This window comes from Mandrillus leucophaeus, unplaced genomic scaffold (assembly GCF_000951045.1).
Source record: "Mandrillus leucophaeus isolate KB7577 unplaced genomic scaffold, Mleu.le_1.0 Scaffold53, whole genome shotgun sequence".
Taxonomy (NCBI): Eukaryota; Metazoa; Chordata; class Mammalia; order Primates; family Cercopithecidae; genus Mandrillus; species Mandrillus leucophaeus.
In genome coordinates this window covers 114038-127480 of record NW_012105697.1, presented here as the reverse complement: position 1 = coordinate 127480, position 13443 = coordinate 114038, and the positions used below count along the sequence as shown (strand labels likewise).

Sequence of the window (13443 nt, the reverse complement as noted above, 5' to 3'; positions counted from 1 at the left end):
AACAATTAGCTGGGTGTGGGGTCACGCGCCTGTAATCCCAGCTACTCGGATGGCTGAGGCAGGAGGATCGCTGGAGCCCGGGAAGTGGAGGCTGCAGTGAGCTGAGATTGCACCATTGCACTCCAGCCTCGGTGATGGAGAGAGACCTATCTTAAATAAATAAAAATTTTAAACGACAGCATATATATATACATGCACACACACACATATGTGTATATACACACATGCATATATGTATATACACACATATGTCCATAGACACATGTGTATACACACATGTATATACACATATGTGTCCATATACACACGTGTATACACACATATGTATATACACATATGTGTCCATATACACACGTGCATACACACATATATGTATATGCACACATATATTATATATGTGTGTATATATACATATATGTGTATATACACATACATGCATATGTATATATACACATATATGTATATATACACACACACACCAAATAGACACATCGATGAGAGAACACTATATTTACAAAAGTGCAAGGGAAATTTGAACATAAGACTTCAGATGCTGATTATGGTAGCTGAGGTAGGAGGGGGAAACAGGGTAGAGTATGTGCTACAGAAATAGTCATGCTTTATCAATTCTCTGGTTTTCCTGGAGCATGTTGACTTCACGTTGATGTTTTTTACGTGTTCTGTAAAAAAAAAATTTCTTTAAATGGGCCCTTGGAAATTTACCAGTGGTGTGCTGGTAAAGGCTTGACCACCAGCTCTCTGAAAAAAAAAGCAAAAGGAAACACAGAAAACAACCCTGACGTGCAGCATTTGCCGATTTCTCTGGTGTAAATACTCACACCACGGTTTTGACGTGAGTTTTACATTTGGTAAAAGCAAATTGCGCCTCCTTTGAATGGAAGGATTGGGACGGAGATACGGTTCCTGTCAGGCACTAATTAGGGAGCAAGCCTTGCCTCATATTGCCTTGGCTCTCATGCAAGAAAAAAAAAAAGTAAAATTCGTGAATTTGTGTTGCTTCCTCAGCCCCATCCTGGGTAAAATCGGAGACGTGTACAGGGCAGGGAGAAGCTGTTTATTTCCGTGCCTGCGGTTGGACCTTGTTAAAGATTTGAGCTACAATGCTAGCACCTGGGAGACCACATCCTGTGCATTTTTCAGTTTTGCTCAGTTCCTGACTCTGGTATAGCAGAAGCATTTTCACATCTACGACACCTGCTATGTCTTGGTAAACCCCGGAAGGGAAGGGAGGACAAGGTTAAAATACGGTTCCGAGGACCTGGTCTCTCCACAGCGCAGGCTGGAGGTGGGAGCCCATGGAAAGCCAGGTTCATCCACCATCGGAACCCAGGCCAGGCTGCCAAGGCTAATATTCAGGACAAAGCCAGGGGCAGGGTGGGAATCCTATGGAGATGACCATCGTCTTGAGGTCTTCCTTCCAGGGCTCCATCCGGGCCCGAAGATGGCGAGAGACATGGGTGAGTCCCTGCTACCACCTCACCCTCAGGTTGCTTTTTCGGCTGAACAAGAGGCTTCTCCCAGGCAGGAAGGGTGGGGCACAGACACGTGAGCCAATGTGGATGACCTGGGGAGGGCTTTGCAGTTGAATCTCCTGAAAACGGCAAGAAGTGCAGACCTCCGGGCAGTCGAGACTCAGATTCTCTAGACACTTCCCTTTGGCTGAGCCAAGCCAGGGCTGCTCAGGAACTGGGGACCTTGAGATTGGATTCGATTGGAAGGAAAGACACAGGGTTGCAATGTGCCGAACTCTGTGAGGACCAGGGTTTAACTTGAGTTCCCCAGTCTGTCCACAAGGTCCAAGCCTGAGATCATTACGGTGAGCACATGTCAGGAGGAAGACTGGTCAGCAACGCAGTGACTGTGCTGGAACAGTTTTGAAATATTTGAATTATTCTAATGCAAACTCTTCTTTTAATGACATTTCACGTTGTATCTTACGTCATTTTGTTTATGCAGATGTTGTCTTTGCACTTGACATTTAATTGGTGTTTAAGTCGCTAATATTGTGTGTGTATCTGAGTCTAGTGTGAGAATCATTACTCCATGCCTGTGCATCCCACACCAAGTAACGTTTTTGAGTGAGGACGCTGTGACGTGCTGAGTCTGTGGCATGCCTTGGACATAAGCATATAGCTTTCCTTCTCCAGCTGGGATCAAAGTCTTAGAGGAGTGCAAAGGTGGAGGGGCCCTCTGAGAATATGGAACAACGACAGCTCTGTATCACCCCTCTTATGGAAAAATCCAGAATAACTGCCCATGTTTTCTGTGACCTTAGATTGTGGAGGAACCGACAGATGCCGATTCTGCCAGCCACTCCTTCCCTAGTGGGCACCACACCCTTGCCCCCCATCCTTCCTGGGCACCTGGTATTCAGATACTAGGGGAATATTAATCAGGGCTCAACTAGGAAAACAGAAACCCTTCTCTACAGTTAACAGAGAGGGAAGTAAAGGCAGGACGGTGCCCCTGCATTGGATCCCAGCACAGGCAAAGAACATTAGTGGAAAGGTGATGAAATCTAAATAAAGCCTGTCATGTAATTACTGTATCAGTGTTAATTTTTTTCTTTCTGGCAGATGTGCTGGGGTCGTGTAAAGCATGAACATTAGAGGGAGCTGGATGAAGGGCATCTGGGAACTCTCTGCATCTCTGCAACTCTTCTGCAAATTTAAATTTATTCCCAGGTAAGATGTGTGTTTAAAAAAATGAATTAGTCGGCCCGGCGCGGTGGCTCACGCCTGTAATCCCAGCACTTTGGGAGGCCGAGGCGGGTGGATCACGAGGTCAAGAGATCGAGACCATCCTGGCTAACACGATGAAATCCTGTCTCTAATAAAAATACAAAAAATTAGCCGGGCGTGGTGTCGGGCGCCTGTAGTCCCAGCTACTTGGGAGGCTGAGGCAGGAGAATGGCGTGAACCTGGGAGGCGGAGGTTGCAGTGAGCCAAGATCACGCCACTGCACTCCAGCCTGGGCGACAGAGCGAGACTCTGTTAAAAAAAAGAAAAAAGAAAAAAGAAATTTCTTCCCCAGATACCCCGGCGTGGTATCTCGAGGGCATGGACGCAATGCAGCAGTGTTGTTTGCTAAGGCGTAACAAGGGCGGCTATTGCTCTAGTTCCCAGTAAGATCCTCGTTTCCAGCTGAGACCTTGTCAGTCTGGACTTCGCTGCTCACATCACTATCAGCATCTTGGTCACAACCGTGTAATCAGTCTCCAAGAAGTTTCAAACATTCCCTTCTCTTCCTGTCTTCCTCTGGGCCCTCCAAATAACATGAGTTAACAAATTTCAAGTGAACAAGACATTATTATTGATGATTTATAGGTCGTATGTTGGACAGCAGATAGGGCCTGTTTGCTAATAACTCCCCATTTTCCCTTCCTCCTAGCCCCCATAACCACCATTCCCTACTGTGATGTTGTGACTCTGGTGACTTTGCAGACTTCCTGTGACATCATGCAGTACTTGGTCTCTGCATCTGCATCACTTGGCGTGATGTGCTCAGGGTTTGTCTGTGTTGTCGCCCATGGCAGAATTTTCTTTCTTGTTTAAGGCTGCATAGTATTCCCCTGTGTGTGTACCACATTTTCCATATCCATTCATTTGTCATGGACATTTAGATGATTTTCACGTCTTAGCTATAGTGCATAGTGCTGCAGTGATCACGGGAGTTCAGGTGGCTCTTTACATACTGATTTTTTTTTTTTTTTTTTGGAGACAGAGTCTTGCTCTTCTTGCCCAGGCTGGAGTGCAATGGTGCAATCTCAGCTCACTGCAACCCCCGCCTTCTGGGTTCAAGTGATTCTCCTGCCTCAGCCTCCCAAGTAGCTGGGATTACAGGCACTCACCACCACACCCAGCTAATTTTTTTGTATTTTTAGTAGAGACAGGGTTTCACTATGTTGGCCAGGCTGGTCTCGAACTCCTGGCCTCAGGTGATCCACCTGCCTCGGCCTCCCAAAGTGTTGGGATGGCAGCTGTGAGCCATCATGCCTGGCCTGTTTATTTTAAACATAGACCCAGAAGTGGGACTCCTGGGCCATATGGTAGCTCTATTTTTAATTTTTTGAGGAACCTCCCCACTGTTCTCTATAGTGATTGCCCAATTTTTAATTCCCACTGAAGTACGCAAGGGATCCAGTTTCTCCACATTCTCACCAACACTGTCTCCTTAAAAACATAAAATGCGTTGTAGGATATTTTTAGCATGTTAAATACCTTGTTGGGATTTTAGCAAAGACCACAATATGAAAAACTTGGGGAAGGATTTCTATGGCTCCCATTTCTAATACGAGGAAATGTCAGCTTCTAGTTTTGTCACGTCTTGCCCAAGAGCTGCGACCGTTGACTTGTGGAGTTGGGATGGCGTCCAAGTCAGTTGGTTGCTCGACCTTTATTCTGCCTTGTCCCGTAGATTTAGAAAGAGGCTGACACATCGGGTACCTAGTTTAGGGTCATCTGATCCTAAGCCACATTTAGGGTAAGTGACATTTTTCAGAAACCAGCGCCCTCCCTCTTGTCTCACTAGTGGGAAGGGGGGAAAGAACAGGACAGAAAGCTCTTCCTCTTGTGTGAGGCAGCTGCTGTGGAAACCCCACAGGCAGGAGGCCCCTGGCCAGCACATCCTGTCAGCTTGTGTCTGCTGCAGAGTTCTGTCCTTGCACTGGTGCGCCCCAGGCCAGGCCGGACTGCTGGGACCGGGGCCATGTCTCCCCACCCCACCGCCCTCCTGGGCCTAGGTGAGTCCTGGAGGCAGCAGGGAGGCTGGAAAGGGGGTCGGGAGGTCTGGAAAGTTCCCTGCTCAAGCCTGACTCCAGTGCAGAAGATTCTGGGAAGGAAAGTGTCCTCCTCCCCCAAGACTGCCCTGCTGCTCTCCCCGGGGCCTAAGTCTGACCAGAGAAGACCTTGTCCTAAAATCAGGGGCCTGGGTGTGGGGATGAGGTCAGCTTTAAGAAGGGCTGGGGGGGCAGGAGCCTTTTTGGAAGAGGAGACTTTGGGATTTATCTTGAAACCATTTTGCAGCAAGAAGGATTACACCGAGATAGCGATGTCGAGGAGGGTTGGTTTGGTCCTGATGAAATGCTGAACGCCCCCCAGCTCCATCCAGCCCCCTTTTGATAGCAGCCCCGTAAGGAGACTGGGTGGTGGCATTTTTCTCACTGGGGCTTCTCTTGCAGTGCTCTGCCTGGCCCAGACGATCCACACGCAGGAGGGTGAGTCACACCTTCGTCCCGTCTTCCCCGTCCCCTCTGGCACCCCAAGGGCAGTTCTGGGTGGGAGCGATGTTGATGCTTAGAGGGCCTGGAGGGATCCCTTTAAATATACCCTAGATTGCAAACTCTTCCAAATGTAAAATGCATAACCCTCACCCAGTTCTCTCTCGCATCCTCCACCTGTCTTATTTTGCCTTTCTTATTTTCAAAAACTTTATTTTTAATTGACAAATAATTGTATATGTTTGAAGGGTACATTGTGATATGATGACGTGTGTACACATGGTGGAAAGATTAAATAAAGCTGATTAACATATTAGTCCCATCACATACTTATTTTATTGTGATGAGAATATTTAAAATCTCCTTTTAGTACTTTTGAAATATACAATAAATTATTATGAACTATTGTTCTGCTGTGCAACAGATCTGAAAAACTCACTCCTCCTGGCTAGCTGAAACTCTGTATCATTTGATCAGTGTCTCTCCCATATTACTGGAGGCCCTGCAGCCTCCAGTAACCACCATTCTACTCTCTACTTCCGTGCGATCAACTTTTCTTAGATTCCACAGATAAGTGAGATCATGCAGTAATAATTGTCTTTCTGTGCCTGGCTTTTTTCACTTAGCACAATGTCCTCTGGTTCATCCATGTTGTTGCAAATGATACAACGTCCTTCCTTTTTTAGGGCTGAATAATATTCCATTGCATAGACACACCACATTTTCCTCATCCATTCATTTGGCAATGGACACTCGAGTTACTTCCAGGTCTTGGCAGCTGTGAGTAGCTCTGCGGTCACCCTGGGAGTGCAGGCGTCACCTCCACACACCGATTTCTACAACGAGAATTCAAACCCAACACCACCAAGGCTGAGCCCGGCAGTGTTCCCCAGACCAGCCCACACTTCACTCGGCAGCTTCTTGGCGGGGAACAGGACAGTCACAAAGGGCAGACTCTGAACATTCCATCTCTTCTCCATCCTCCTAGATGCATCATGTCACCCAGTCCTGGTGATTTCACTCTCAGTTTTTCTCATCTTTCCCTCTCTCTTCATTGACTTTTCCTGTGTCTCCCCCCAGTGGTGGCCGCTCTCCCCTCCGTGGCTCCCCGAGGCCGGCCTCAGCCTGTCCATGCCACTGCTGCCCGCTCCCTTCCTGACCCCAGGCACGTTGTGATTTGCGAAAGCACAGACATGACCATTGTACTTTCCACCGTTTTTAAATTGTATTCAAAAATTTTCATTTACTATCTCATTGTAAGATGAATTTTTTTTTCTCAGAGCCCTTCCCCTGTTTATCTTCAGATAGAATCAAACCTGTGTACCTCTCTTTGGTCTGGACATGCCCATTTTCCCAGCCACATCCTGTCCCTGAGGACTTTGCAGAGGAGGTCAGCTCCACCGCCCACCTGTCCCCTAGATTCCTGCGCTTACCCACAGGAAACTTAACCGCAGTTCACAGCTGCAGATTGGACAATTCTCCGAGCAGTATCTGTCCTCCCTTCTAGACGTCCACCTCCAAAGGGCAGGCACCCTGTGTGTGTTTCTCACATTTGTGGAATTAGCAGCCCATGAAAAGCGTCTTTAAACAGATTGATAAGTAACTGAGATATGGTTAAAAGAAAGAAAAATGAACAAATGGGTGGGTTTGGGGAGATGCAGGTCAAAGGATAGAAAATTTCGTCTAGACAGGAAGAGTAAGTTCAGGATTGTGCAACATAAGGATTAATCACAATGTATCGTATGCTTGAAAATCGCTAAGAGGCAGATTTTAAATGTTCTCACCACAAAAATTAACTATGCAAAGTAAGGTTATATGAATTAGCTTGATTCAGCGATTCCACAGTGTATATCTGTACCAACACATCATGTTGTACACCTTCAATATATGCAGTTTTAATCTGTCAATAATAAAGAATGAATGAAGATGGGATGAGCGAATTGAAGCCCTGCCAGCTCTCTGCCCTGCTCAGGGATTTCGCTAATTTTGACACAACCTTCCTGTTTCAGGGCGTCAAACCAGCCCTTCCTCCTCCACCCCAAGCCCAGTTGAGATAAATGGGGTTTTTCAAGAGCTTTAATAACAAGGAAATGCAAATTCGGCTGAGGAGAAAGGAGAAACTATAGAGGAAAACCCAGAGGTGGTGTCTCCACAGAGACCTGCATTAGCAATGGGGACCTGTCACGGGCTGGGCATCTGCTGTGAGCAGATCAGGGCTGGGTCAGGGCTGGGGGCTTCACCCTCACCCCATCGGACCCTCACAGGAGCCTGGCAACCCCCGTCCCACACTCAGTCTCACCCGGGGACCGGCCAGTGCCCTTCAGGCCCCAGCACGAGCCATCTCCAGAGCCCTCGCTCCCCTGTCCCTTGTCCTTCACGAATGACCCTGTCATCCCCGTCCTGTGCCTCCTCCCGCCCTCTGTCCCTCTGGAAAGTGGCCCTGGGCCCTCGGCAGACATGAGGGGCCCCAGGCTGCTCCGACACTTCCCACGTGACCCTGAGCAAGGCCCAAGTTGTGAGCAAGTCTCAGGGTCCTTATTGTCAACTGGGAAAATAACTGCAGCGATGAGGATTCCCGCGCACGTAGAAGGTGCAGGAGGCCTGGCGATGTTCTAAGGTTGGGCTGTGGTCGTGGCTGCACAACTCTACAAAATTGCTAAAATCCCTGAAGTGTGATGCTAAAATGACACGTGTGGCATGGTGACTTCCTACGGTGGACGCTGAGGTCCTTCTCTGCTTCCCTCCTAGGGTACCTGCCCAGACCCTCCATCTCGGCTGAGCCAGGCACCGTGATCCCCCTGGGGAGGCCTGTGACTATCGTGTGCCGGGGCCCGGTTGGGGTTGACCAATTCCGCCTGGAGAGGGAGGATAGATCCAAGTTCAATGATACTAAGGATGTGTCTCAAGCTAGTCCATCTGAGTCCAAGGCCAGATTCCGCATTGACTTACTAAGTGAAGGAAATACCAGACGTTATCGCTGCCTCTATAGGAAGTCCACCGAATGGTCTCAGCTCAGTGACTACCTGGACCTGGTGGTGAAAGGTGAGGACGTCCCTTGGGCCCTGCCCCAGTCTCAGCTCGGCCTTCGAGCTTGTCCCCAGGTCCCTGGACGCTGTCCCAGCTGCTGCCCTCTCTCTGTGGCCACCCTTGCCCTCCTCCTGACCCCCAAGCCCTCCTCTCCCCCTCTCCCTCTGCACACACCTGCCCTCTGCCCTCGCACCTGCTTAGGTCCCTGGAGCCCTGGTCTCCTCCGGACACTACGGATGGCCTGGACACTCAGCCCCAGCATCCGGTGGGCTCAGAGCTGGCTCTGCTTGGCTGGGGGGGGAGTGGGTTCCCAGAGATTAGGGGGCGACCCCCCTACAAGGGGATGAGTGTCTTTTCACACAGGGTGGATGGTCTCACTTGTTATTCCTTTCCACTGAGCCAGAACCTGCCCCAGGCAATGTGCTTCTCCTGGTGTGGTTCATCTCCCATTGGGCAGAGCACAGGGCCCAGGGATGGCCCCTGGTCAGGGCTGGACAGGGCTTTGGGAAAACCTTTGGTATGTGACCACACGCACCCCTGTGTGTGCTCAACCCGAGATGTCCTGGAGTCAAAGTCCACTGGAGAGGCTCCAACCCACCTTCATGTCCCCCCAGGACCTCAAAGGTCCCCTGAGGTCAAGCAGAGATTGTGGTGGGAGGAGCAGAGGGAGTGACCAGTCCCAGGGAGAGTGGGGCAAGCAGCGGGACTCACCCCAGCCTACTGTCCCCTGCCCTGTTTTCTCAGGAGTCTCGGGACATTGTCTGGGATTGCCTGATGGCCATGCGGCCTTTGGATGGGGGCTCAGGGTGGAGGAGGGCAGGTTGGTTGGGACGGGTTCTACATCCTTCTCCTGCCTCTGTTTACAGAAACCTCTGGAGACACGGACTCCCCCGTCACAGAGCCCGACTCCTCAGCTGGTCAGTAGCAGGGTCCTCAGCTGGAAGGGATTACAGGGGGATCTGTGCTGGGGATGCAGCTCCGAGTCCAGCCCTCTGCCCTGGGCTTGGAGTCAAGGACTAGGGAGGCCACGGGAAGGAACTGACACCCGCCCAGCTCTGGGAGGTGGCTAATGCTCCTAGAGACCATAGCAACAATGGTACCGTGATTGCAACCTCGTTCCATACCAGGAACTGTGGAAAACACTTAGTGCACGGGGGAGGTACTAGTCTGGTTGTCTAACTCCTCCTCCTCTCTAATATGCAAAACATAAACTAAAGTTTCTTGCTTAAAGTCACAAGGCTATGAAGGGGCAGGGGCAGGGGCAGGGGCAGGGGCAGGAGCAGGGGCCACCCACCCGGGCAGCCCCACCCCAGACTTTCGGGTTCTCCCGAGCTCCACGCTGCCCCCTTGTGGGCGTGGCCTCACCATTCACCCCGCTCTGCACCTGACGGAGGGACTTAGAACTCACCTCCAACCTGGGACACCCGGAGAGGGTCGGTGATGCTCCTATTGGCTCTCTGATCTCCGGGGGAGGCCTGAACAGTGGAGCAAGGTCCCGTAAGAGGAGGAGGGTGGCAGGGAAGGGACGTAGCCTGTGAACGGTGACCAGGATGAAGCCATGAGGCTTCCCTTCCATCTGGCTCTGCCCTGGACTCTGTGATGGTAGAGAAGCTGCCCCTGGCTCTGCCCCTGGACTCTGTGTGATGGGAGTGAAGCTGCCCCAAGTCCCTGGGTCTCACGTTGTCCATCTCCCCCTGTGATCTGTGACTGGAACCTCCCAGGGGAGGACACGGGGTCATAAGACATCTGCGAACCCTTCTCCACCTGTGTTCTCATCACCAGAGTGGTCGTCCTTGGTCACCCAGTGACGGCCTGTGAGGCTCGGGCTGTGAGCTCAGGCAGGCGGGAACAGGGGCTAAAGCCACATGGGGAGGTGGGAGGAGCCATGCTGTGCTCCATTCGGACCCCCTCAGAGGCTCCTGGGCTGCAGGGGCGCATCAGGACGTGCTCCTGAGTCCAGCTGACCTGGTTCAAGTCCTGTGTCTGGTTTTTATTAGCCTTCTGTCTGCGGGAATATCTACCCTCTGTTTCTCTGTCTCTCTCCCTCTCCTTCCCTCTCTCCTCTCTCACCTTTCATGCAGTGACATATAAAGGTTACGAGGACAGACCCTCCTGCAGCCAGATTGCTGGGTTCATGGTTCAAATCCCGGTGGTTCTGCCACCTCCCGGCTCCATGCCTGATGGTGACTCGTGTCCCAAATTCCTCATGTGAAACATAGGCAGTAAAATAGCTGTCCCGGTAGAATCGTTTAGGGGAGACTTGAGTTCAGGTAGACACGGCGCTGACATCAGTGCTGATTAGAAAACCCGAAAGGAGAGGTGCTGCTATTAATACTGAGGAAGTATTTTGTCCTCACAGGGACTGTGCCAGGCACTGAAGGCTCTGGGTGTGATGCACCGTGAATGAGGAGAAATGGCCTCTCACCTTGTGAACTTCAATGGGGAGAAACAATTAGAATGAGCGATAGAAATGCACAGGTTCTCATACATGTATATACAGATAAAAATATATGATTTGCAATGGAGAATTTCAGATCCATAATTTAAATTATAATAAATATTTTTCCATCATATATTATGTATATAAGGAAGATAATTATATAATAAGAATATGTTAGTGTATCACTACATATGACTATAATGTATATTATATATTATATGAAAGATAATTTACTATATAGTATAATAAATTTCAACTGTTATAATTAATAAATAAATATAGGTATTAATGTAAACATACCATCTATTATGTATACATTATATATAACTATAATAGAAAAAATATTTTATATTTAATTACAGGTTTAGATTTAATATAAATTATACATTATATGTTATAGTGAATATATGTAACATATGAGTTATAAATCATATACAATTAACACTATATACATTAAATTATGTCTATGTCAAGATTACATAATTTAAAAATATGTTATATATTATACATTTGCATAATACATGATACATATAGCTATAAATAATATAAAATGTATAATATTGCACATATATAATACATATGCAATTTTAAATGGTGGCAAATGTTATGAAGAGCAAGCCCAGGAAGTCATGGTGTAGAATAACGGGTGGTGTCCTGGACCTTGGAACGTGGACGAGGCATGAGAGAAAGCACACTCCAAGAGAGAACGTCTGCCTTTCTTGAAGGATATTGAAGATGCTACCTAGGCAGTGGGGGAGGGGAGGGACGCTGTTCCTGGAAGAGAGACGCTTGGTTTGGACCCTGGGTTTTGGGGAGCCCCGCAGGACCCCATTTGGTTACCTGTGAATTGGGTAGTGGCGTGCACTGTGCAGAGGAGGGTGAATGTTCGAGGAGACGACAGGCCGGCCCGCAATGCGCTGCGCAGGGAGCCTGGGCGGCGCCGCACACACTCGCCCGCTAGCTGCAGGGCTTCAGGAAACAGGAGCACATCGGGGCTTGGATTCTTCCCACAGGAGGGTGGGTTACATCCCCATCAGGGGGTTGCCGCGAGGGCAGATAAAATCAGACACGGGGATTCTTGCACTCTGGTGGGAACCCAGAAGGAGGTCAGGGAGGGAAAGTCTCCCTTTCTCTTCTTGGTGGTTGGTCTCTGCCTAGATCCACAGAGGGCAGAGAGCAGCGATGTCTACCACAGCTTCATGCCCAGGAAACGTGCTGTATCTGCACTGTCCAGTAGGGATGGCATCAGGCACATGGGGTCACTGAGCCCTCGAGATGGAGACAGTGCAGCCGGCTTCTCACACCATTCAACTTTGAATAAATTTAAATATCAATAGCTACGTGTGACTCTCATACTGGACAGTAAATATAGAAAGTTTCCATCATTACAGAAGACTCTGCTGGTCAGTGCTGGTCTAGAAGGAGCAGTCAGGGTCGTGGGGAGTGAAGAGAGATCCCCACAGTGGACATGGGAGGACTCAGAGCCTTCTCTGTCCAGCTCAGGACTAACTCCACTTCTTCTAATTCCTCCCTCCCAGGACCCACGCAGAGGCCATCAGACAACAGTCACAATGAGCGTGAGTGATGGGGACTATGGAGCGTGAGCCTGGCGTGTGCCTCCTGGGGAAGGAGAAAGAGGTTGGGCTTTGGGGTTGGTCAGATTCCCACTCTGCCAATGGCCTCAGCTGTATCCCTGTGCAGAGGGCCCCAGCACTCAGGACTCCGGTGGTGGAAGAAGGGGATAACGATCCCTGTGCTGCAGGACTATTATTTACCTGAGAGATTTTATATATTAGTAAGTTTATGACACGCACGTGACGTGTGTGGTATACAGTAGGTGCTCAATAAATGCACACTGCTGAAAACCTGTTTCTGTCTTTCTTAGATGCACCTGCTTCCCAAGGTCTGAGTGCTGAGCATCTTTATATTCTCATTGGGGTCTCAGTGGTCTTCCTCTTTTGTCTCCTCCTTCTGGTCCTCTTTTTCCTCCATCGCCAGAATCAGATAAAGCAGGGTAGGTCTCAGGGTCAGGGTGGAGTGACCTGGGGAAGCTGTCAGGAGAGGCTAGGAAGAAGGTCTCCTTAATTCGTACCCCGACTGTCCTCAGGGCCCCCCAGAAGCAAGGACGAGGAGCAGAAGCTACAGCAGAGGTGAGGCCCCTGGGAATGACTCCTGGACCTCCACCCAGTCCTCTGCCACCAGGCTGCCCCTGAGGTTCACTTTTATTTTTCCTCTCAGGCCCGACCTGGCTGTTGATGTTCTAGAGAGAACAGCAGGTAAAGGGGGAGGAGGAGGGACAGGCCTGGGATGGGGAAGTGGGAGCTTCTTGCCAATCCAGATGCAATGTGGGGGGCGGGGGGAAGAATCTTTGGGAACATTCTAGAAGGTCGTATTATCGATTGGGTGCAGGATGTCAACTGAAGCTGGGGGGTCTCAGGCAGATTTGCCTTGTGACATCCTTCCTAGAAAACTGGCCATGTATTTTCTCCCCCAGACAAGGCCACAGTCAATGGACTTCCTGAGAAGGACAGAGAGACGGACACCTCGGTGAGCCTTCCTCCTAGTTATTCAAGTTCCCCACATTTAGCAGCTTAAAAAAAATCTCAGCTCCTTTGGTCAGGAATTCAGGAGTGGCTCAGCTGGGCGGTTCCGGCTCACCGCCTGTCCTAAGGTTGCTGTCGAGAGGTCGCCCAGGGCTGTGTGCATCTGAAGGCTCCCGTGGGCTGGAGGATCCACG

At 49.7% G+C, this 13443-nt stretch overlaps 1 protein-coding gene across 4 annotated transcripts in view; it reads left to right on the top strand.

The window, feature by feature from the left end:
- The first annotated feature begins 1060 nt into the window (after positions 1 to 1060).
- Positions 1061 to 13443, top strand: part of LOC105551592 (leukocyte-associated immunoglobulin-like receptor 1) — a 14970-nt gene continuing 2587 nt past the window's right edge. The window contains exons 1-9 of one of the 4 annotated variants that reach the window (XM_011996897.1): positions 1061 to 1478; positions 5201 to 5236; positions 7988 to 8281; positions 9133 to 9183; positions 12245 to 12283; positions 12592 to 12720; positions 12814 to 12856; positions 12945 to 12982; positions 13201 to 13253. In XM_011996897.1, the coding sequence (XP_011852287.1) occupies positions 1463 to 1478; positions 5201 to 5236; positions 7988 to 8281; positions 9133 to 9183; positions 12245 to 12283; positions 12592 to 12720; positions 12814 to 12856; positions 12945 to 12982; positions 13201 to 13253 (699 nt within the window). In that variant the 5' untranslated portion in view covers positions 1061 to 1462. Of the gene's footprint in view, positions 1479 to 4295; positions 4763 to 5200; positions 5237 to 7987; positions 8282 to 9132; positions 9184 to 10625; positions 11212 to 12244; positions 12284 to 12591; positions 12721 to 12813; positions 12857 to 12944; positions 12983 to 13200; positions 13254 to 13443 lie in introns of those variants that run through there. The other 3 variants (XM_011996896.1, XM_011996899.1, XM_011996900.1) reach the window with 3 other exon arrangements.